The sequence below is a fragment of the Orbicella franksi genome, chromosome 2 (genome assembly GCF_964199315.1).
Source record: "Orbicella franksi chromosome 2, jaOrbFran1.1, whole genome shotgun sequence".
NCBI lineage: Eukaryota > Metazoa > Cnidaria > Anthozoa > Scleractinia > Merulinidae > Orbicella > Orbicella franksi.
Genome location: NC_138146.1, coordinates 16,769,426 through 16,795,298, shown reverse-complemented (window position 1 = coordinate 16,795,298; position 25,873 = coordinate 16,769,426). Strand labels below are relative to the sequence as shown.

The 25,873-nt window shown below is 37.3% G+C and overlaps 1 protein-coding gene and 1 long non-coding RNA gene across 6 annotated transcripts; one reads left to right on the top strand and one right to left on the bottom strand.

The window, feature by feature from the left end:
• The first annotated feature begins 2,023 nt into the window (after nt 1-2,023).
• On the top strand, nt 2,024-18,470 carry LOC145478315 (D-2-hydroxyglutarate dehydrogenase, mitochondrial-like). Of its 5 annotated transcripts, none has more exons than XM_081456293.1 (7): nt 2,024-4,458; nt 5,636-5,700; nt 6,143-6,241; nt 7,391-7,482; nt 10,069-11,350; nt 11,540-11,630; nt 17,951-18,470. In XM_081456293.1, exon 1 carries the CDS (start codon nt 2,539-2,541, stop codon nt 4,021-4,023), a length of 1,485 nt encoding a protein of 494 aa, XP_081312419.1. In that variant the 5' UTR covers nt 2,024-2,538; the 3' UTR covers nt 4,024-4,458; nt 5,636-5,700; nt 6,143-6,241; nt 7,391-7,482; nt 10,069-11,350; nt 11,540-11,630; nt 17,951-18,470. The 5 variants fall into 5 exon arrangements, with proteins under 5 accessions (XP_081312419.1, XP_081312418.1, XP_081312417.1 ...); XM_081456292.1 differs by having other exon boundaries at nt 2,024-5,455; nt 5,633-5,700; XM_081456291.1 differs by having other exon boundaries at nt 2,024-5,700; nt 10,069-10,270; nt 11,257-11,350.
• Nucleotides 18,471-18,564: 94 nt separating this feature from the next.
• On the bottom strand, nt 18,565-23,584 carry LOC145478318 (uncharacterized). Its single transcript, XR_014048231.1, has 4 exons — nt 23,549-23,584; nt 23,218-23,285; nt 22,856-22,932; nt 18,565-19,492 (listed from the first exon to the last, which is right to left on the bottom strand). It is a non-coding gene; the product is annotated as an uncharacterized LOC145478318 (long non-coding RNA).
• Nucleotides 23,585-25,873: the final 2,289 nt, after the last annotated feature.

Below are 25,873 nucleotides of genomic sequence, written 5' to 3'. Positions count from 1 at the left end.
GTTAGATCTCGTTAGAGTTACCAAAAGTTTAAAATAAGACCCCGCGCCCCCGTCCCCCTCCCCCTCAACGCAAGTGCACGCAAGTCTTTATTGCCCTCCTGTTTTTTATTTGGAAGCAAATAAACTTGCATCTGACCAATCGTAGAGGCTATAAAAATTCAATAAGCACTAGCTAGCACTTTAATAATGACTGGCCCCAAGACCCTTAGGAGGGAGCTTAAGAAACCACGACGGCGACGCCGAGAACGACGTCGATTAAAAAATGATTATATATCTTACCTAGGAATCTCGCGATACCCTAGAGTCATTAACTTTGTTTAACACTGTCAAAACTATCACGAAACTGAATCTAGGACACATCGATGAATTCAAATTGAAAATTGAAAAATAGCCTTCGTGGTTCACGTTCTCCAGACCAGGGGCGTAGCGTGAGATTTTGAAGGTGTACGCACAACGCTGAAATTGGGTGCGCCGAAGGCGCCCCAAACTAGGGGGTTTGGGGGCATGCTCCCCCAGAAAATTTTGAAATTTAGGGTCTCGGAAATGCCATTTCCAACTATTTCCGTGGAACTTTTTTTATAAATAAATGCGACGGAAAATGCAGTAGTTAGTTGTTTATTTTACCCATCTCTAGTGTTTTCGGTAACCTACAACAAAAAATGGGGTAAGACAATGGTAAAAACAGGGGTTCACAAGAAAAGGGCAAGAAATTAAGTCTACCCTTTAGAAGGGCGAACTTTGTTATAACATCATCAGTGTCAACGTCCTTGTGCTTGTGAATGTGCAAAATTGCTAAAGCGCTCAATCTCCCGTCTGCCATGGTACTTCGTAAGGGCGTTTTTAATCTCTTCGTACTGCGGAAACTACGCTCAGCAGTGCAAGCAATCTCGTTCCCACAGTCTCCGTTCCCCTTGACCAGCGGTCGGAAAACGAGAGCTCTAGGAACAACCATTTTGAAATAATCGAATTCTGCCCATCCGGTTTCACTGCGCAGTCTGCATCTATGGCGCACGCCTGAAATGGTTGCTCCAGGGCTCTCGTTTTCCGACCGCTGGTCAAGGGGAACGAAGGCTCTGGGAACGAGATTGTAGTGCAAGCTGACACAGGATACATCAACTATGTTATCACAGCAACATAAACTCCGGGATAGAATTGAAGGTTGGCATGATTAAGAGTCTCAACCAAAGTCTTTGGCTTCACATTACCATCCATTCCACTCCACTTTTGCCTCCATCTTTTGACCTCGGATTTGAATTCGCCCTTAGAGATGTCCATGTCACTGCCGAAGTAGCAGTAGATATCATTAACGGCTCTTTCTGTTAGCTCAGAGAGCTTCGCTGGAATATAGAATTAAAGCTAAAAGGGTGTTGGCTTCCTGAAAACATATCTATGTATTAGGTAGGAATTGGAGGGATAAAAAAAAGAAAAAAAAAGAGTTAACAAGTCTAGGAAGCCAAATAACGTTTCTCGTCGTTTATTGATTAATTAAAAGGTACTGGAAAAACAAACATACACGCCAGTATAATTCCAAACTTAAAAAATGTTTCTATTTTATGGCAACTCTGACAAATGCTTTAAGAGAATAATAATTTTTTTTTCCAGATTTCAGCTGTACGCACGGGCGTACGTGCGTATATGGATGCTACGCCCCTGCAGACAACGCGAAATTTGGTCATTTCACGTTGTTGTTTTGCCGAGGACGGTAAAGAAATGTACCAAGAATTATAACGCACGTGCACAGCCATTGTTCTCCTAATTAAATCTTTTGTTTAGCGACGTTCCCGTTGCCGTTGCCGTCGTGGTTTTCTTAAACTCCCTTATTTCCAGGCGTGGCGCCAGTCGTTTACGAGCTAAAATCTCGCATTTGATTTTGGAAGTAATACATCCACTTTGAGCGAATTTACAGAGTATGCAGATTTGACGGATTTTCCTGAAATTTCGCTAAAACATTCCCGGGATAATGACTGACGAAATGTTGTCAGGAAATTTTCAGAATTTTGATAATTAAAATATTTTTCCCTTGGCGTCCATTTACGCAACACGTCTCGCATATCAGTTAGCTGCTCCAACTTTAGATGTGAATGACAACCAATCAGAATATCGAAAAAGCCTGACACACTCTTGTTGATTGATGCCTTGTGAATAAGACTGTGCAGCCATTTCTTTCTTGCTGCGGTATCCGATACCCGATTAATTCAAAACTCGTTTGCTTGACGCCGGCTGGCAGTCGAAATTTACTCACTGGTGCACTGGTGAGTTTTGCTCCCCGCCAGTTTTGACCTATGGCACGTGATACTTTCTCCACCAATTGGAAAACGTTTTTGAGTTGAGAGGTAGATTTGTCCCACGTGAGAACTTTCCTTCGACAAGAGTAAGTCGCCGCTATGGAAGCTCTCGGATTTGGTGCATTCAGAGATGGAGAGTCTAATGTCTACCACAGAGGACATAACTGTATTGGTACACGTTCTGCATAGGGCCAAGCGGGATAACACCAAAGACCACTGGCACTGAACGAAGTAGTTCTTGTAAGAACTGATAATGTGGGGTGCTCGGCTAAGGAGGTACCTGCAGTATTCCATGAAGGTCACGTCTCAACGTTATTGCTCAACAAGTGCCCGGTACCCTAAGAGAGGAAATTATTCAAATGTGACAGATGATGATATTAAAGCTTTTGAAAGTTTTATTCCTTCCAGGGTAGTAACAGATCCGCAAGAAATAGCACCGCATAATGTTGACTGGCTGAAAATGGTCAAAGGAACAAGTAAGGTGCTTTTGAAGCCAAAAACTACTAAAGAAGTTTCAGATATTTTGACCTACTGCAACTCACGAAGATTAGCAGTAGTCCCTCAAGGTGGAAACACTGGTTTAGTTGGTGGAAGTGTCCCTGTATTTGATGAAATTATCTTATCTACGTCGTTGATGAATCAAGTGTTGAGCTTTGATGATGTTTCAGGCATCCTCATTTGTCAAGCTGGTTGTATTTTAGAGTCTCTGGAGAACATGATGGAAGATCGAGGCTTTGTTATGCCATTGGACTTAGGAGCAAAGGGAAGTTGTCATATTGGTGGAAATATAGCAACAAATGCTGGGGGTTTGAGACTGTTGCGATATGGTTCCCTACATGGCAGTGTTCTGGGACTTGAAGTGGTTCTTTCAGATGGTACCATACTTGACTGTCTTTCTTCATTGCGGAAGAATAACACAGGATATGATGTTAAGCAGCTATTCATCGGTTCAGAAGGCACACTAGGTATCATAACAGCTGCATCAATCCTGGTTCCAACAAGACCAAAGACAGTAAATGTTGCTTTCCTTGGTTGTGAGACCTTCTCAGATGTACTCAAGATATATAAACTGGCAAGGGTTATGTTGGGGGAAATCTTGTCAGCGTTTGAATTCCTGGATGACTTTTGTATGAACCTTGTGGAAATGCACCTTGGACTGTATAATCCAATTAGTAAACAGCCCTTTTATGTTCTGTTGGAGACATCTGGTTCAAACAGCACTCATGATGAACAGAAACTTGATGGATTTCTTGAGAAAGTTATGGCTCAGAATGCTGCCCAGGATGGAACACTGGCAACAGACCTCTCAAAGATAAACGCAGTGTGGGACCTAAGAGAAAGAATAGCGGAGGCCTTGATGTACTGTGGTGCAGTCTACAAGTATGATCTGTCACTTCCATTGCCAAAGATGTATGAGCTTGTGTCCCACATGAGAGAAAAACTGGGTGACAAGGTGACTAATGTTGTTGGATATGGCCACCTTGGAGATGGAAACTTGCATTTGAACTTTACAACAAATCATCACAGTGATGAAGTGTTAAACTCAATTGAGCCATATGTTTATGAATGGACGGCAAATCATTGTGGAAGTATTAGTGCAGAGCATGGCCTGGGATTCAAGAAAGCAAACTACATACATTTTTCACAGTCGTCGTCATCAGTCACACTCATGAAAGGCCTCAAACAACTTTTTGATCCCAAGGGAATTTTGAACCCTTACAAAGTTCTTCCACATTGACTGTTAGCAAAGAAGACTACTGACAACGTGGACTTATTAAGCTGACATTTCCTCTTTAGTGAGATGGACTGGTTAAGCTAACTTTTCAACAATAATTATTATTGTAGGGCTTTGAATACTATTTTTATTTCAGAATATTAGTATGCTGGGAGACCAAAATATTGCAACAAATAGTAGTACTTTTAATAGTTATTTTTCTATACATCACTGATTGTCCAATGTAAGGGTAGGTTATGTGAAAATGGAGCAGAGGTGTAAAATTGGAAAGAAATCATCTCGCTGAGTTTAACTGAAGTAGATCACATAAGTGGGTTATGAGTTACAGGAAAGAAAGATATGCTGTACACTTTTCTGAGAAGCGTAGTTACCAAGAGGTGGTGTTGAGGGGCGTTTTGAGGATATGCAGTCACCATGTGAAGGTTGCTTCTTCACAGGGTAAGCTTAATTAGCCTCAAACATAATCTTTTATTTCATTTAGTGGTTCTATATAATCTTGGTGGTGTTCTGAGACATTCTTAATTTGGATTTAGTTCAAACTGGACATTTATATTGATCATTAGTTTGGACAAATTTAAGTTGCCTATCTGTGGGCTTTTGTCTTGTATTTTAGGTGAAATATGTATCTTATGATTTCTTTAAGGGTTTTATCCTCAGTTTCACTGCAAACACTTCATGCCACCAAGGAACTTAGAATCATTTGCTTGTGAACATTGCAATCTTGGGGGTGGGGCATTTGAATTTTACTGCCTGGGGGCTGGGCATATCCCTTCCCCCTGAGATAACCGTGGGGCATTTGGTACCCTTGTGGTTTCAGGTCATGTGGAGTGAGGAGAGTGCCAACATGATGTTCTTCCCTTCACTATTTCATCGCCTTTTGATCAAATTATATAAATCAAATGAAGTTAACTCCACATAATATGTGGATTTAAAAGCAATCTGAGTATTCTGGCTGTAGGTGTCTACTATTTCCTTGTTTCACATGCAGAATCACCATTTCTAGTTGTGTTTAAGTTTTGTACTGTTCACATGTTGCACAGACAGGCACGGTTATTTACATGTAAATTTGTCATTCTGTTTAATTTCATATTTTTTGCGAACTGTTTAAATTTATTCTCATTTCTGTGGGGCAGACTTGGCATATTCTTAGTAGGTGTTTAATAAAAAAGTAATAACTTCTGTTTAGAGGTCATAGGTCTGTGTGGTATCTGCAGTTAAGTTTTACAATTTTGCTGTTGACTGGACAACTCAAGATTGCAAAGGCTTAGAAAATAATTTTAACTGCGACTATGACAATGGGGTGAGTGCAGTTTTCTGTTTTTCCCTTGTGTTTTCCCAATAGGTTTGTATCTGTTAAGTGGCAATATAAGTTACCAGTATCCCTATCCTTGAGGCATGTTTGACAACCCTTTCCCCATCTGTTCAGCGTACCAAGGTACAGGTATTGCCCTCTTTCCACATGTGAGATGTGGACACCTACTATTTTGATCTATTTTTTTTTTGTCTTCCTTCATAACTAAATAAAGACTTTCTTCGAAACAAGAGCCCTTTTTTAATGACCATGCATTACCATTTCCTTCTAACAATTATTATTTGTTTATTTTGCTTTTAGCAGTTTCCAGTCTACTTGCTGGTGATAAAACAACTTGGAAAAAAGTTCATCTGTGGTCTTAGTAATCAGTGAGTGCGACCACCTTTCTTCTCTTCTCCTAAGTGTATAAAAAATGATATTTTCCCATATTTGGTAGACAGTGTGATTGAGCCATGTACTGAAACAAGTGCCAAAGGCAGAGCTTGAGCAGTATCTTTCTTCATTTGGAGAGGACGCAATTTAATAAGTCAAATTATTCAATCTTCCATCATCTTTCTGTAGTGTCAAGTAAAGACTTGTGACCCATTTCTTTGTTTATCCCAAAGGCACTGTGCTTGGTCAACATTTTACTTGTATGAAACTGACATAATTTGTATAAAGTCATGTATGAAATGGACATATCTTAATTATCTATTTTTCAGAACTATTATTAACTAAAGGCAGCTTTGTTCAAAGCAAGATCCAATTTCTTAGTAGTCTAACCATTGCAATTTGCACTCTAACCAGTATTTAAAATTCATTTTTCTTCAGATTAGTGTGTGAATGAGTTCTCAAAAAATGGAGTAGCTCTTCATTAGTCTCAGAAGATTGAAAAACAACTTCTCTGCACCAAATTAAAGTAGCAAACAGGTGAGTATGTGCATGTGGAGTTTTATCTTTATCTGAAGTATGATTTGTAGAAGTTATGTCCAGACATCTCTAGGTAGAGTATATGTTTGTTGTCATGATCCTATCCACTTGATACTGCATTACCAGAAGTGTCAGATCTGCAGTGTTTGAGCCAGAGCGCGAACTTGCTACATTCTCCCCCTTGAGTGACAACTTGTCCCTTAAAATTTGATGGCCAGGCCATAAATGCCCCCCACGATCAGAAGTATTTGTGGAGCCGGTTTCTTCTAAATAAATGTATTTAATTTTTTGTTGGCTAACATTTCACATTTTCATATAAAAGTTGTTCATCACCACCTTATAAATTGCTTTTAAAGACACTATTGTCTCACGCTTTACTCCTTGAACAACATTCCAAACCCGTCACGTGCGTAGAAGCCGTAAGCGTCGATTGTTGTCACATTATGCAGTTTCATCCATGGTTTTGGTATGCCCTTATTTTCAAAGTACTCGAACGTAGCAGATGCCAAAGTGTTTCTCCAAATAACTCTGCAATATTGTTATGAAATCCTGTCGTTCTACTAGGTAGCGTTTATAATTATTCGCCGAATTATTGCACACTCTACCATCTTGTAAACTCAAAAGCTCAAAAGCAATACTCATGTGAGGATCACTTTTCCCATATTTGGAAGTAGAATGAGACTTGCATCATTCATTCAGCGGGATTTGGAAGTATTGACAGCTCGTTTCATTTGTCGATCGAAGTGATCATCTTTGCTTTATGTAAACATCTATATTTCTTTGGAACAATGTCCAAGAGGAAAATCTCAAGTTATTTTCAACGTGAAATGGATAAAATCATTGACGAAGCAGAAGAAAACGAATTTCATGAGGAGGAAAATGACGCTCAACTTCCGAATTCGAAACCTCGCAATTTCCAGACGAAATGGTTGAATGAACACAAGTGGTTAAGGTACGAAAATAACGCCATGTTTTGTTAATGTTATAATAAATTATGCTCTGTCCCCTGCTATTGCCTATTTGTCCCTTTGCAAAGTCAACAGAGGGACAAATTGTCTCCTGAGGCAGTTGAGCTGGCTCAAACACTGGATCTGATAGCTGACAAGAAAGTGTCAATTAATTTGTCTTTATAAATATTTTTTTCAATAGGTTTTGCATCTTCCTGGACAAATGCTGTGAAGCCAGATGGAACAGCTAAAAAAGATGGGTTAGAAAAGACGTTCTCCAAATCATATCAGTTGGTGAGTACAGTTTGCATTGTCCTAGTAACAGCATGTTTACATTATAGAATATCTACATAATCGTGAGCATATCCTTGATATAACTTGGTGTGCTGTGCTTCCAGAACAACCCCATTCGAGTAAATGTTAGGTTGTCAGTAGGTTTCTGTTTTTTCAAGACACGTTTTGTCAATTGCGATAACAAAAACGCTTCTCAGTATGCAATTGTCTGGCTTGTGTAACTGATATGTATCATTGCAAGATTTTCCTAGGATGGGATTCCAATCAATAGAAATAATTTTTCATTATGTTAAGGTGCATCTGTTTTTGCTATTTCAGACCCACTTGCCTATTTCAAATGCAATGGCTATGAAATTTTGAGGAAAACTTTCAGCGGTCTTTTGATTTCATTAGTTTCATAAGTGCAAAGTCTGTATAACGGAGGACTATTTGGGCTAGAATATTGGGAAAGGAACTTTAGATAACCAAAATGCTAGTTCCTGATCGAAAACGTGGCTATCAGATGTCAATATTTTTGTCTGTTAGACACAATATGACAACAATTAAGATGCTAAAAGATCTGAAGTTATACACACAACTTAAGCAGTTGTGAAAAAAGGTTTTTTTTAGTCTTTAATTTCACAACTGCTTAACCCATTGAGTCCCGGGCCCCCTTAACCGCCTGTGCAAAAAGCCCCTCCAATTTCCTGTGCCGCCTGTAAACGCCCCCCAAAAAAGCGTGTGGGGACAATAGCCTTTCCTACCCTCCCTGAAGACTTGTGGTTCTCTTATTGTTCTATTGTTCTTGAGGACAAACAAACCAATCAGAATCGACTTACTGAGCATATTTCTAGAGGACTTTAGGGGTCCTAGAAAGACGGTTTTTCTTCTTAAAATCGTGTGCTCATAAAGTGCAGGTTATCATGGCATGTTGCGGGCCAAATTTGCAAACTTCAAAGGTCTTGTTTTCATTTCTAACACAGAGGAATTACTGCTTTGGGATTTAAAATAGAAATCAAAAATACAAATCAATGTTCAGGTGACCTCAGAATGGAAGATCAAAGAGTACAGAGTGCTCAAACCTTTCTGGTGAAGAATTTTCCTTCCTTCAACTGCCAAGAAAACATGATGATTAGTGCACTTTCAAGTGAGTTTTGAGTACAGATTGTGGATTTAAAGCAGCTTCCTGGACTTTAGAAGCAAAAATGGTAACATACATTATTGTTTAAAAGTTGAATTCAACTTTTGGAACAATTGGTAACACCATGGCCGATAAAATGACTTCAAAAGTGGTCCTTGGTTTGTTTGATTAGGTTATTTGCTTCATTCAAATATATTTTTTGGAGTCTTATTCAGCTACTACAGAACTGCCGAGAAAAGAACTAAGTGGCCACTAATTCAGTGCAGTTAAAATACAGTTGATCTCAAAATGATTAGCCTGTTTTTGTCGTCTTTTTGACTTAGAATTTTTATCTTTCTTTTGCAGTGCTGTAATATTTTGTCATGCAGCAAAGAAATTAATATATGATTTCTTGCTTTTAAATTGGTTTTTACATGTGCCTTTCGCTTTAATTTTCTGTTATTTTCTCAAATGTTAGCCATTAGAGTACAAGAATGGATATTCTGTTGTATTTGGTTTCAATTTTTCCTCCGAAGTCAATAATAACTTATTTTCATGTTTTCAATTTTCTTGGCTTCTGTTGGGCATTTTGTTGCATGGCAAAGAAATAATATAATTTCTTGTTTTCTTATCAGTTTTGAACGTCAAGTTGAGTACTTTTTGTTAACAACAACTCACTCTCTAATAATATTGTATGAAAAAAAAACGACAAATCTGGCAGTAAATGGGACCATGGACACTGGGTGCTCCCTGGGATAGCAATGAGAGTGGGTGGTAGCGACACACCCTGGACAGGTAATTGGGTGGTGGGCGGACACACCCTGCAAACAAAGTGGGGCGGTTAGCGGACTCAAACCCCAAAGCATAAACATAGCCTGCGTAGCAAGTGTTTCCGTGGGGTTTGGAAGCAAAGAAAGACTGAGGAACAGGATTTTCGGTGTTTTATCTGCGCGGAAAATGGGGCGAGAGCCAAAAAAAGAAAGAGGGGGGTGGGAGAGGGGAAGGAAGGAAACGCTTGCAGACAAACCCCTAGATTTTGAAAACCTCCATTTGCCAGCGAACGGAGCTCGTGGTTGGCTTGGCTAGTCCAAAATTATTGACATGTGTCGATCAAAGGTATTTTAATACCTTTGAGTGCCAGACAAAAGGGGAAGACGTGTTCGAAGCTTGGTTACAAAACGCTTTAACTTTTCTCGCTGAACGAGGATTTAGTCGTCAGCTTCGACAGGACGGTAGAAATCCTGTAGTGTCAGAACTAGTGTAATATAGATTTAGCCAAGCCTGAAAGCAAAGCTCGTAGGCTGGGTTGCTCAAAGCCTGATTAGGCTAACCCAGGATAAGTGAGAATTTTGATTTGAGTTTTCTTTTTAACTTGGCAGTGAGGTTTTCTGCTTATATTGTTTGGCCTCCTGAGTTTGAATAACCTCAAACTACACAAAACATAAGCAGTGAAAAACATTTTTATACCAGAAAAATTTATGTTTCAGTTAACGCCCAAGACGCTAGTGGAGGGAAGGTGCCTACGAAGCCCGGGGGCTGCAACCGCAGTCACATCCCCAAGGCACTAGAACACCCGACTGGCCTGCCCAACCCGCAACCAAGCCACGAGCCCCTCCGCGCCAAGCCCCCTACAGGCACCCATCACACTCAAGCCAGATGGCGTTGGTGGAAAAAAAAAGCTAAAAAGAGGTGGGGACAGGGAGGGAACGCCGAGAACCACTAAACTATAATTCAATCCACAACGCCACACTAACAGAGCGATGAACACACTGCAAGCACATGGGACGACAACACATGTACTAACCAAAAATACCGCTGGACAATGTCAGCCCCAGGGCTCTCACAACCATATGACTGTTGCAAACGCTACAGAACGCACCAAACGCTAAACAAACGCTAGCAGATGGCCAAGGCACTAACAAACGCCTACAAAAACGCTACTGACCAGACTCGCCCCTGGTCATAAACTATGTAAAATTTCATTGAACTATATCAAACGCTACAGAACGTACCAAACGCTAACCAAATGCTCACAGACGGCTGAGACACTAACAACCGCCTATAAAAACGCTACTGACCAGAGTAGCTCCTAGTCGTTAACTATGTTAAATTTCATTTAACTATATTTAACTTTTAATCCCTGGTTAGCATCAACTGGCTATATTCCGAACAACCTGGCCCTCATTAAAGTGAGTTGACCTGGTTTGAGCTCGTGATCCAATTGAAAAGCTGGTACTTGGTCAGTGGTTAACTTGAAAAAAGAACATTTTACCTTGATGAGCTCAAAACTTGAACCCACAATATGTGCATGTGATACTGGTCAGAGGATATCTTGTTTTGACAGTTATCAATTGACCATAAAATGGATGTCCAATATCAAAGATGTATGCTGTTAATTAAGTCCTCATGTCCTTTTAGCTGGAGTATGGCTGCCATGTTGTGCAACGTTGTTGTCGTTGTCGTCGTGCGTATATGTCCATGAGCAATACTGCTACCAATTTTTACCATGAGAAAAGTGATCACAAGTTTCTATGAAAATTGGGCTCTGTGGGGCCGCCGGAGCTCCGCTATTATTAACTAAAGGCAGCTTTCTTCGAAACAAAATCCATTTTCTTAGTAGTCTAACCACTGCAATTTACTCTCTAACCAGTATTTAAAATTCATTTTTCTTTCAGATTAGTGTCTGAATGATTTCTCAAACAATGGAGTAGCTTGTCATTAGTCTCAGAAGATTGGAAAACAACTTCTTTGCATCAAAGTAGCAAACAGGTGAGTACATGCATGTACAGTTTTATCTTTATCTGAAGTATGATTTGTAGAAGTTACATCCAGACATCTCTAGGTAGAGTGTGTGTTTGTTGTCATGATCCTATCCACTTGAGACTACATTGCATTAAGTGTCAGGTCTGATAGCTGACAAGAAAGTGTTGATCAATTTTTCTTTACCTTTTTCAATAGGTCCATCTTCCTGGACGATTACACTTAAACCAGATGGAACAGCAAGAAAAAAGATGGGCTGCTGAAGACATTCTCCATATCATATCAATTGGTGAGTACAGTTTGTGTTGTCTTTAGTTAGTAACAGCATGTTTACATTATAGAATATCTACATAATCATCAGCATATCCTGGATATAACTTGGTGCACTGCGCTTCTAGAACCACCCTGTGAGAGTTATATTTGGGTGTAGCCAGGGCTTCTGTTATTTCAAAACATGTGTTGTCAATTGAAACTACAAAAATGTTTCACAATATGTAACTGGCTTGTGTCACTGATATATTTCATTGTAAGATGTTCCTAGGATGGGAGTCCAGTCAACAGAAATTACAATAATTTATTATTCAGTCTTTTCGTCATGTCAAGATGGCTCTTTTTTTGCTTTTTCAGGCTCACTTGTTTATTTCAAATGCAATGGCTATAAAACTTGAGGAATTAGGAGAATTATTTTAGTTTAAATCATGAGCTTATTTACACTGCAGTTTTTTTTTTAACAAGTCATGTGCCCAGTGAAGATTTGGATGTCATATAGTTGTCCCAAATTATCATTAGTATCATTAGAGAAGAAGTATCATTAGAGAAGAGGTGCAGAGGTAGATCATCTTTATGTACATGTAACCCTGAAATTCTTTTTACTTGAAGTTTCATGTACCTGATGCTCCCTTAGAAATGAAAGTAAGGCATCAACCAAAATTTCTGGGAGAAGGTTGTTAGGCAATTTTTTCAATTTTATATGCAGTTTTTCAATTTTACATTGTACCAAACCGTTCAAATATAATTTCCATACCTGAACTTTAAAACCTGCCGGAAAACCTGCTCAAATTGTCCTTGATTTTTACAACGTGTGTTTTTAAAAATTATCTAGTATTTTTTTGTCTAACAAATTATTCATTCCGATTGGCCAATGCAAATTTATCCCAAACCACTGACAAAAAGTGAAATTGACAGTGAGTGATAGTTACAACAACTTGATGTAGTGCAAAATTGAGCTTAGACAAACAAAATGAGGGACAGCAACCATATAAGATTTAATGAAAAAAAGCCCTAGGCTAATTTTAAGCTACAAGTTTTAAAGCTACTTAATGTTGCAAAATTTAATGCAAAAATGTATACACTATTCAAAAAGAAGAAAAGCATAGATCACATCACCAAACGATACCTGAACATCTTAAAGTTTTGTAGCTATCCTGACAAAGCTCTGAAGTCTGTAATGATGAGTGTGCTCAGAATAGTAACTGAGCCATGGAAAGAAAAACTAACACAGCTATTGAAACATGAGTGAAACAAAAAGGTACAGTTGCATCTAAAATGATTACAGAAGATATAGAGTTATTTTGTCCATGCATAAAATTACTTTTAAATTGAAGGAAACCTGAAAATAGTAGTTTACTAAGATCGAAAAACACCAAAGAGGTATTAAATAAATAAACTGTAAAGGAAGAAGGATTGTTAAGGATGGAGAAGGTTAACACAGATTACAAATGCCAGCATGAAAAATTTTGGTGAAACTTTTCAAGATGGAAAACTCTAAGGTAGCTCCTTTAATTAAAGAGATTTTCATGTTTTGTAGCTGGCAGAAGTAAAAATTTGTGATAAAAGTGGCTTTGTGTGCTGATATAACGGCAGTGTGTCTAGACAAAATTTGACAGAAAGCTTTCACAGATTTTCAATAAAGCTGGAAAGAATTTCCACAAGGAAACTTTTGGATGTTTTGTTGTTCACTTCAGTGTCTTGAAGCAAATTACTATTGATCCCAAACATCCTCTCAACTGGCTTAAATTTCACCTTGCCTAGTGGGCTGTTAATTTCATTCTGCAGATTTAAAAAACTGATCACTTGATGCAAAAATTTGATGCATGCAGGCAGCAAAAGTTGAAGTAGCGGCAGGTAAAATGTGAAACCTTGCAGTCTGCCTCAATCCACAGTAAGAAAAACGATGGCGGCTGGACATTTTACCATAATACCTTGCAAACCTAACACAGCCTATAAGGCACAAAGAAAGCCAAATTTTTAAAATATTTGTTCCTGTACTAAGGACATTGTGTAGCGTAGGTTCGAAGATTTTGTTACTTTTCTGTATTCTTATGGAACTTATAAAGAGTGTTGGTGTCCTCTCCAATGTCGGGCATTTGTTTTGTCCAGGAAAAGTGTTAATCTGATGACCTGGACTGGGCCATTATTGCTGAAATTGTTCAAAATGGAGAAGATCATACTTAAGGCTTCTACATGGGTAACGTGAAGAACTTTTGGGTAAAATTCTGCGAAAGTGGAAATCTCGGCCCCCCTGGACCAAAACTGACCTGGAGGTCGTAGAAGTTTTTTTCTGTCCTGGAGAAGAACATCAACATGCATTGGAGACAAATTTTCCAGGTTCGATGTGCTTTGACATGCAATATATTTTACAATGAGAGGAACTTTACTTGTAAAACATCTTGAACTAAACAGTGGCCATACTCGGCTAGATGTTTTACCATGAGGAAGCCCAGACAACGGGTACCTGTACTGATTGTGCAGGTTTCCATTGTAGTTGTTTCTAGTTCAACTTTTCCTACCCGTGTGCACGAAGTTTTTGCATCAGGTGGTAAGATTTCTGAACTACAGAATGAAATTAAGGGCCTCCCAGGCAAGGTGAACTCTAAGCTATTTGAAGGGATGTGTTGAATTGATAGTAAAGCCATCACTGCTTCTTTTCTCTTGAAAAATCTTAAGCATTAGGAAGAGTTTGCAAAATACATAAAGCTCCATCTGTGGGAATAATTCCGTGCTTATAATAGGAACTTTTATAAGAAACTTGTACATACGCTGAATTTATTTTGATCAGTGTATTCAGACAAACTTTCTGTTTACTGGTAATGTGCATGGATTTCAACTAAATAGCCAGAAAAGTAAATTATATAACACCATGTGGAACAGACATTAAAAACCTGAAATAGCTCATGTTTCAAGAGAAGATATTTAAATTTAATAATACAAATATTATGTAAAAAGCTTAGAGTCACAAATTAGTAGGATACAGATGTTGCGCAGCTTTCAAGTTCACAGCCTGGCTAACATAGGCAGAGATGACATAAAATGTATTTAGTTCACTAGCATCAGGTGGAGGTCTGCCAAAAACAGTGCCCTAAAATAAGAAAAATCTCAGGACTCCTGTAGATCTGCTTAATCATAGGCTACCATCTTATGCATACATCCAACAATGTCCAGTGTTATAATGTAATGTTTAACAGTTTTGGTTTTTGAGACAAAATAATTCTGTGAAATGGTTGATTGACGAAAGCAGCAAAATCCACATTTGGTGTATGAATAATTATTAGCTGAGAGTTTCGTTCTTCTCTGGTAACTTCCAGAAATTGATACAGAAATGGCAATTTATAAAATGCTTTCAATGTTGTTAATTAAGTCATGTCACTTAACGGTGCTTCTTGGCTCAGTGTACCGTTAAGGTGTAATGTCTTTGTGGAACCTAAATTTAGGCTGATACCAACTATTTGCAGAAGTATCAATTAACAGCAAAAGAAGACAAGTCATATAATAGATTTTTGTATCTGCTTACCACCAGCATAAAGTGTATGACAACTAATTAGATATCAACAGTCTCCCCTTCAGAACACATCCAGTATTCATAGCATAATTGTTCCAGAAGATGGATAAACAGCTATTCTAAACCACATGAAATCTCGTGTAGAAGCTGAAGAAAAAATCATCAATGTCTACCTTCTCTGTGTCCCATGTTGTGCGTCTTGGGGTTAAGACTATTAAAGCAGCTCAAATGAACTTTTAAAAAATTACATATTTCTGTTTAGAGACCTAGATCTGGTTAGAGCAGGCATCATTGCTATTTTGTGATTTCTGTTACCTACATTAAGTGGCCATCTAAGACAGATGCTAAGTTTTGCTAGCAGTTCAAAACAGACCACGTGGAATGCAGTTTTCAATATTCTTTCAATTTTACAATTTGCAACGTGTCTCCAGAAATTGATGTCTAATTTCTGTGCTCATTATGTATTTAGCTCTTATTAACCAAGCAGGAGGTCTGTATCGGAGACAGACTTTTTACAACTTTTTCACTGCAAAACATTACCGGTCTAGACGCTGGTCTAGATGGGAAAATCTAGACCGCTTTCAATATCAATTTCAGCCAATCAAATTCGTGAATTTGGTAGTTCCCAGTCCTTGTGAGACAGAGCCATGTAATAAATAAGCTTCATTAATGAAAGTGAGCCTCATTTTCATGTTACTTTGAGTCGTCCTTTGAGTGATCAACTTCCAGTTTCTTTGTTATGTGTATTGACATTTTCTTGATAAACCACTTAATTCTCAGAACATACATACCGTAGTTTCTCGGTTACAAGGCGCACGGTTTTTTCGAGGAAAATCTGTTTTTTCGTGGGAAGTTTTTGCCAAAATTGAGTAATCAAAACACAATCTGTTATGAGAATTGTTATGGGGTTATTGTAACTGAAAGAGTTGACTTCAAACTTAGTAACTTTATTTCTTTGTCCAAGATGAAGCGGTTACCATGGTTAATTTTGCTTAACTTATGATTCGAAATTTTCTCTAATCTGTTTTCAAACAAGCGGGTCTAGATTCAAATACCTGATGGCTAATGCGGGGTTGTGATGGTGGAGCCGGGAGGGGGTAAGGTGGGGTTTGGTAGAACTGCTTTAAGTTTCAGTTTGTTCGTCCACCAATTTATATCCAGGATTAGGGGTTCACTATATTTGCTAAAGGCATTTAAGTGGTTTAAGTGCATGATCAATGTCTTGGCCATAACAGCGCTTAGAAGGGCTACATGGTTAATTAGGTATTCTGTATTTTTTCAGCATTTTTAATTTGAAAAAAACTCGAAATGATAGTTTGCTAAAGCAGGAAAACTTCAAAGGTAGAATAAACCAAAAAGGAATAATAAATAGTGGACACTGTGGATGATTGAAACACATTGCAAACTGCAAATTGTGAAATGTAAGGTCATGATTCACTAAATTGCAAAAAAAAAAAGTTAGAAAAAAGATCATTGATCAAGGAACATTAGCTTGATGCATTTTCCACCGAATTCGCAGAATTTCATTGATTTGAGTGAAGGAATAAGCCCAGTTTTATTCCACCACGCAAAGCGGACAAAATAAACAAAACATATATTATTAACTGATGGGATGAGGTTGAGAAGGGCCTATTCTAGCATATATTGTCTTGATGTATCAAAATTATCACAACTTTCAGAAGTGTACAATGTGGCAATCGGTATAGAATAGTCAACCATGACCTTAGGACACTGTCTTGATCTAGCAACAAATTCTTCAATGTTAAGGTCGTAGGTCACAGTTTCCAGCACTTTCCGGCACTTATACTTTGACGGATCAGTGGTACAACCCCTTATTATTTGACAAATGCCTTTAGAACAATTATTGATCACTTAAATTAAAATTACTTAAATTTTCAAGAATTTAAGTTGACTTTTAACCCTCTTTGGAGATTTTTTTAACGATTGTAAAAATTTGTATCTTGACATGCTGATCACAATTTGAAAAAATCAAACAAACAAACAAACAAACAAACAAATGGTGGACTTAGGTTACTTAACTTTCAAGAATTTAAGGTGGCTCTTAACCTTCTGGAGGTTTTTGCAAAAAGTCTTATCTGCATATGCTGATCACAATTCGATGACACCAAATTGAGGAAATTGAGCTATGAGACCTTTAATCGAGTAACTACACCTTTGAGCTTAAATTAGGCGTGCATCTAACGCGTTACACCGTTTCCATGGGAATCTGTTTTGCCATGAAGTTGAGAGTAACCTGTTGACCAGGGACTGGGTATTTGACTGAGGGCGTTATTATTGAAGTATCGACTAATCAAGAGTGGAAATATCGATCCGTCAAGGTCCTGGAAAGAGCTGGTAACTGTTTTTAGCCACCTTAAATTAAAAGGAGTGTATGGAAATAAGTTAGGGCTAGCTAAATGAGGGTACGCTATGCCGAGGTTCGAACTAAACCAGAATTACAGAATGTTTGGCTACAAATCGGAAGGTACATTCCTTAGTGCACCTGATTGAAAGGGAAAGACAAAATTCACACAAAATTAGCAGCGATTAAATTTTAACATTTACTCCGAGATTACTATTTTTACCAAGCTACAAAAGTTCACATTTGTTTTTTGTTTCAAGCTGTAGACATTTTCCGAGATTTTGATTTGTTAAGCGATTGTGTCCTGAAATCATTTCCTGAATTGAACGAGTAGCTGTACACGTTGATAACTGGTACGTAATGGTAGTAGCCTACTAATATTTGTTGAGAAAGCATAGACAAATTTTATTCAAGAGAGTGGTTGCACAAAATATCCTGAGGTATTTAATAAATTTTCTTTTTCTTTCAGGTTGAAAGATAACTCCACAAGGTTCAAGAAATTTATTGATTGAAATAAAATGTCTTAGACGTCTTCAATTGATGATTGCTTTCAAGATAAAGTTGACCCTCATGGACAAAAACAAATCGAAAAAAACCTAAGTCTTTTGGTTGTAAATAAGTCTTTTGGCGGGAAAAAGTTTCTTTGATAACAGTATTGCGCTTTTAAAATGGCCCAGAAAATAAAACGAAAAAAAAAACTAAGTCTTTTGGCGGGAAAATTGTCCTTAGAAAAAAGAGTCTGCACTTTTGAATGGTGTCTGATTTTGAGTCAAAAATATACTAAGTCTTTTGGCGGGAAAAATCTTGCCTTGTGCAAACGGATTTGTCCCATCAAAAGTCAAAGTACATGTTTGATTTCTGGCTAGACTCTGTTCAAAAGTGCAGAATTTTTTTTCTTTTTGGCAACCCTTCATAGCAAAAAAAATGTAAAAGAGATAGCCTACATTTCGACTAGTTTCCAGGCCCTTTTAAAAGCGCATTTTTTTTGTTTATCTATGCAGTCAAAAAGAGACAATAAACAAATGAAACAGTAGTTGTTGTGAAAGTTTTTACTTCTTTTCAAGCACTAATTGTTAATTATGAGGTGGTTTTTAATAAGTACAAAACATTTTTTTACAATACTCGAATACAAGTAGAAGTTATACAACAAATCAATTTTCTAGTTGTGGATAACTCGAGTGCGAGGTTAAGACAAAAACTTGTAAAACATCTTAACTGAACTATCAGCTTTAGACTGAGCGAAATTTTCTAATTAGAAATATGACTAAGTCGACTAACTGTTGCAGTTGAGCGAAGTTGCTAAATCTTGTTGTGAGACCTTCGTGCAGAAAAATTCTTTGGACGATTCTAGCGAACTTGTATTCCAGAAGTTTTAAAAGCAGTTTTCCAATGACTCGACAAAACAAAATAAACTCTAGCAGGAATCACTGCCGTTACAGAATAACATTGTAGAACATGCAATCAAAACATGTGTTGGTCGCAAATTCTATCACGCTACTTTATGGCGGCAGTAATTCGCTCTGAAATGTTAAATAGTGTTGACAAATGCCTTTGCGTTGTATTAAGAACGTTTTTGAATCAATGCGAAGCAAACTCGTTCTTAGGATTTCTTTCGACAGTCATTGGAAAACTGCGCTTAAATACTTTGAACCTAAGTATCACGTCGACTTATTCAAGACTCTCAAAAATCACACTAAGAGAATTGATCTTTCTTGCTCCTTTCGAGTGACTTGTCATTTCAAAATGCTTTCCTGTTTGCTAAATTCGCAAAGTTCAAATTGCGAGACAAGAACATTCTGAATATTCAAATTTGCTGAACTAGTTTGTGAAAAAAGCCTAACTCTTATGGCTTCTTGTGGACGAGCGGCGAATGTTATCGAGAAAAAATTGTCACCGGTAGCTAAATTACAGATATTACCTCTAGAATTACTCTGTGAATATCTTATTTCTATAAGCGTTCTTGTCTTCTTTCTTCTTGACTGTGATCCACATCATTCTGCAAGCATCGACACTGAAAGTGAGAACAAATATACGTGTTAAGATACGGACGAATATGAACAAGTTTAGAACTATGGACGCACAAGAGAAACATGTTAATCGGTTCTTTTGCTTGTCGTTTTGTACAGATTGTGGAAAACGGTTTTATTGGTGACGACATCACCGTAGCTCGTGTATTTTCGTCTAAACGGGTGAATAATTTCATCTAAATGTTTTAGTTTGTTATGTGCAAATGGATGAGTTATCTGACAACAGAATGTGCGTGTTCTTCCTTGTGTTCATGTTTATTGCAATAATTTTCGTATTTTCCATCTTGAATGTACATTTTCAGTTCAAGATCGAAGGTAAATTCTTCCTAGTGACCTCTATACATTTCTTTCACGGGAGTTCTGAGGATTGGATGTTCCATCAAGACGATATTACCTTTTTGATTTTTACGTCACTGTGTTAGCCCTGTTAACTTATGTACAATGTATTGGTGATATTGTAATGAGAAAATACAAGTTGATCATCTGAAAACACAGTCAAAGACGCAAGGACGTACTTAATTGGAAAACAAAATCATATTTTTAGACAATTTCATGTTAAATCAAGAACTTTTCCTAGCTTTAAGCTCCGAGGACAAAAATAATAATAATAAAAAATAGTTAACTCGATGATGTTATTAATGAGAAGCCACGAATTTTTATCAACTGTAGCGATCATTTGAATTTTAAACAACGTTTTAACAAGCTAAGAAAGAAACGATTGTAAGAAGTCAAGTATTATTTCTATTGGTAAAACTTTGGTAGAAAACAGAAGAAAAACAATGGCATTTTTTCCTTCACAGTTCGGTTATGTGCTTTTTAAACGCGAAAGTTGAACACGAAGGCTCACCATAAAATGAATTTTCTCGCCCAAGTACATTTAACTCCATCTAATTTGCATTTCTATCCCCTTCGTGCAGGGCGAAGCTTTGCAAAATTATTGTACTCCATTGAGAGCTAAGAACGAAACGATTTCTAAAACGTCAATTTTTATAATTTTTTATTCGTAAACATTCTGCGGACAATTGCCAGCTTTTTTCTTCCAGAAGTTATACTTTCTAAAGGTGAAATTTAAACACGATGGCGCGTACTGGAATTAACTTTCTCACCTTATATTCGACACCATCTAATCTGCATTTTAATTTTGCACGTGGGGAACGAAGCTTTTAAAAATTATTGAAGCAACCCTGCCATTTCTTAGCTCTCCTCGTTCATTCAAGGATAATAAATGAGAATAAAAACTTTCGAATGAAGTGCAAGTAAGAACGTCTAGAAAAAATTGTCAAATTCTGCTCTTCTGGAGTGAACTTGAGTGAAGTTGTAGTGAACTTGAGTGAATTTGAATTTCGCGGCAGTTGCGTCGGTGTAAACACTCGCGCTGGTTATGACAATATTTTGAGTCAAAATCCTTTCTACTTTTGCCAGTTTAGAACGTACTGCTTGTTTTAGAATAATTACAAAAAAAATAAAAAATAAAACGTAGACAAGAACTTTATATTTTACGGACGACTGATTTTCAGCCGATTGTTTCAATCGTTGCTGATTGGCTGATGAACCCTGGGAATCCCCATCCGTGCTGTTTTGTTTACATTCCGATCATACCATTGTTGGTTGCAGATTCTGCTATCAAAAACGTCAAGCGGCAATTATTGAAACAACTGGATTTGCTCCTCATAAAATGAACTATGCTTAAATTGGCTAAAAGCTGGTCTTTAAGCAATTTTTGCTATTGCTTGATTTTTACTTGACCCAACTGTACAAAAACTTCTCTCGGTGTCGATATAAATTTTTTCTCTTAACAACGAATTAACGAAGCTTGTATGGCACGCGAAGATCTCCTAATTGTAAAGGGATCAGTTTTACGAATTTCATTACTATTGCCAGAGATTGTAGGGAAACCAGTCTAAAAATGCTAGTGGTATTCTTAAAGAATGATGAACACAAGAAGAATTCATTTACAATAAAATTTACTTCTTTCCAGTGTAAAATATAAATTTGAAACTGCGACGCGTTTTGGACTCGAGTGTCTTGGATTAAAATCTTACGAAACCGAAGTATCTCGTGACTGTAAAATATACACTGTTTCAATTAGTTCTCAAACAAATTTATTGTTTATGGTTGTGGTAAAAGTGCAAGGTTGTTTGTTGGCTGTTTACGTTCAAATTGAGTTCTAAATTTCTTCCCATAATTTGTCAATTTTTGAAGAATACATTCGAATTCATCAGGGATTATCTAATCCCGACATATATATCTTCAGACAATTTTGAGATTTAATTTGCGGTTTTGATTTTAGTCAGAGGCAAAGAGATCTAAACTTACTGTTTATTATCCTTGTGATTATGATGAAAAAGAATTTTGAAAAAATAAAATTATGTCCATCGTCAGTGGTGAGACGTTTACTGCGTTGATTCTCCATTGAACTGAATTTTGAAAAGTAAAGTTAGTTAAGCTCCTTCCCGCATTCAAACAGCGTACGTTTCGACCATTATCCTTTGTCAGTGAAAATCCTTTTTGAAATGCTTACTTTAATTTCAGAGATTGAACTTTGTTTTCGCTCATCCTCGAGTATGAATGTTTGGCTAGTCATCATATGAATGACCTCGTCAGAAAAACAGAATCATACGAAGAAAAAAGTTACAAAACCAAAACAAAAGAATCGTACAAGTAACTGAGTGACTGGCAAAAGGAAAACGTCCACAGTTTTTATGGCTTCTGACGTGCACATGTAATTTAAGGTCCTGAAGGCGAAGAAGATTTTTAATAAAGAGATTCAGTGTTCTTCGAGATCGAAAACAAAACTGAAAAACCACCATTCTCTTTTTATTTCACACTGGATTTGTTTTTCCTAAATTAAAATTCAATCTTTCGATATTAAAATGTTCTTTCCACAAAATATGACCCGATATTCACCTTCGCTGAATAACTTTTCTACACTTGATGACAAGAAAAGGACATTCAGTCACTTTATTTCATTTCTCTGTATTTACTTGTCCTACATTGATTTGAAAAGCAGCTTAAAATCTTCACCTTGTAATTCTGGTTTGTATTGTATCTTTCAGTTTAATTTTTGAGAGTTATCCATATGTAACTGATTCCTGCCGTACCAATACATTGCAGTGCTTGTGTGTCGTTCATTCTCAATACGTTGCATTGGTTACATATAACATACTTGTTTTGAATTTCTTTGGAAAACGTCAAGAGTCTATTTGAGAATTTGTGTTACCTTATGTACTTTATAAAGTGATCAACTTGTAATTTCTTCTTAGAATATATCGACGCGTTGCTATGACAGCAGTAGCCGCATGTACACTTTGCTGACCTATTTCAAGTAGTAAGTCCCTTTGGCTCACCTTCACTCAATTCATTACATGTGTTGTATTCCAGTGCCTCCAGTGTCTTGCAAGATTTGTCTTCCATTGCGCTTCATCTGAAAGTGAGAAAAACAATCGACGCGAGTCTTTACTTGTTATTCCTAGGCGAAACTCTCTCAATACATTGTCATAGAGACGAATTACGAAAATCCATTTAAACAGATTTGAAAAAAAGTCAGCGATCTAATTTGAGAGATCTTGGTTCACTTTAGAATGTTATTAACTCTTAAACCAACAAACGTAATCAGCATCTGAAGTCTTCCAGCGATATATCAATGGGTCAGGGTGGCAGCAGTAGCCACATATACATATTGTTGACCTATTTTCCTGCTGAAGCTTACCTTCGTTCTAAGCAATTTGGTTTAAGTCTCCCAAAGAAAATGTCTGGATAATGCTTCTTCATCTGAACCTGAAAATAACGAGGCCAAAATAAGTAAGTAATCACACATCCATTTAAGAACTACTTCAGTGATTCTGTCGAGCCTCTTCCAGGGGCTGGACCATCGAATATCACGCGCAAACGTTGATGGGAAATTTACAGAACCATGAAAAAAAAAAAAAGCCTCTAATGTCTTATCTATTTTGGCATAAGGGACTGCCATACTGAAAGCGTATCGTCATTTAAATTTTGCGGACCTATCTGTTTAAATCGACATGTTTATGACAGCCTACCTTCATTACAAGTGCTTTTTTCTCCCACTCCCATGCCTTGTTATGATGTCTCCTTGACTGCTCTGCAGCTAAAAGTGAAAAAAAAAAAAAAAGAAAAAAAAAAGAAAAAAAAGAGAAAAAAAAAAAACAACGGAATGAGTAAATTATATCCACCACAGTCTTGGTTTCTCTATGGGCGTCGATGTTAATATGGCATTGGAGTAAATACACAGAAGAGCTTCCTTCTACAATGAATTTTCATTTTGCATTAACATCGTTGTGCATGTTTGACGGTGAGAGAAGTATATTCTAGATAAAGTAGAGAATTGAGAAATTGACTGTTTTTGTTGCTTTTTGACGAAATCAGGTTGTTTCTTACAGAAAACTGCTTTAAGGTAAAACATGACGAAAATACAGCCATGCTCTATGGCCGGTTCACTGAAAGATCTGTTCTAACGAAAGGAATAACATGGTTGGTGTAAATAAACGGAAAGAGTTTGCCCTCGAAAACGATTCCTTGCCGCCATTAGCTGATGAATTACAGTAAACATTACTTGGTAGAATTGTTTCGTTTCTTGCACGTAGCTTACTTTTCCTTAACCCCACAGTGCCCCACAATTTCAACTCTTACCTCGCCGGGTTTTCGGGTGTCTCTGTTGAATAAACTCGGGCTTCAAGCTACCGCCGTTAGGTTCTCAACACTTTGACAGCAGTGGTCAGAGAACTTCCATATCTATTACAATTATCTTCCCTCGAAGAAGTCAGACTGTTACGACCACGAGGAACCGAAGAATAAAATGTAAATGAGTTGCGCTATCGAGACCAAAAAAAGTCACACCTGAAGCTTTGCACGTGTAAATTGCAGAGCGAGGGTCAATTGTTGGGTTGAATTAATTCTAAAATAAAAACCAGAGAAAACATTTATTATTGCTAATCAGAGAAGCATTACTAACACTGAATAATTCCATGGTCGCAGAAAATCATGAAGACAATCGTACCATCGTGGGTTGCTTTTGTTATCTCGACTGACCTGAGCACCTGTCATTTTTATGGAACTTTTTAACCCCTTGATATTTGAACTTGTCAGAATATTTTAAGAGTAGCTTTTCAAGCAAACGCGCGGTGCTAGCCCGTAAGTATTTATGTGTGATATTCCTAATATGGTCATCCGTATAAATTTTTTTGTTTCCCATTGCTCTCTTTCTCGTAAAAGCGAGTCTGTCAGATAGTTAAAATAAAAAAAAGAAAGAAAGAAAGAAAGAAATAAAATGAAATAAAAGCAGACAAACTAACAAGTAAAAAGTTCTAAGTAGGTTTGAATATACCCATCGGCGTAAGTGACACTCTAAAAGGTGTTCGAAAACATCGTTATGTGGATTGATTTAGATGTCAAAGTCACTTGGAAATGCATATGAAAAATGTTAAACTTGGAAACACCCGAAAAGGGGCAATAAGTATTTGAATTGTTTTGGAATCGGACGGGTGATGGACGAAACACATTTAAACGATGGCCTATAACATGTAAATTGTGTTTAGTTTTCTCCTGTCTTTGTTGATGACCTTACTAGGAAAACTCAGTAGAATTTGCTTATGAACAGATCTCCTGCCATTATATGTTATCTATCTGATCAAATGGATGTAAGTGAAAGCTACTGGAGAACAATAAAAGATCGTCTTACCAAAATGTCTGAAAATGTTTACTATACAGTTTTAAAGTAAATTTAGAGTTCTAAATATATAAATGTATAAATGGTTTACGCCGAGGGTAATGGTAAAGAAAATATCCATAGCCACAGCTCCAGGAAAGGTCATTGAAAATTTCGGAGGCCGGGTTGGGGGTCTCAAACGCCAAAATTTTAAAGGAAAGTATAAAGCTAGACTGGAATTTCTAGAGGGGTAGGGTGGGGAGTCAGGGTTGAAACCCCCCAAAGTAACATTTGTGGCAGTTATGGATATCCTATGAAGCAATATTTCAGAGCGGAAAAACGTAATAAGCGTGTGTGAGTTTTGGCTGCGCGCGCAGGCTCCCAGATTGAAACTTAAAAAATGGCGGGAATTTCGTAGATCGTGTAAACAAGAAAGGTTACGAACTTTATATGCGTTCCCAAATTTCCCGGTAAGCAACAACATTAATTTTAACGTCACTAATGCAAAGCTGGTGTATTGTTTTCGTGGGGAATCAATTTTTATTCGGAAAAAATAACCTAAAGAAGGTTTCCGAACCTTTTATTTTCCGACAGTATACAGGAAATTTCGGAGCGAAGGCAAATTTTTTTCCAAAGACACTCTTTGCATATTGCATTCATATAAGCATGCTACTGAATATATAAGCAAGAGAAATATGCA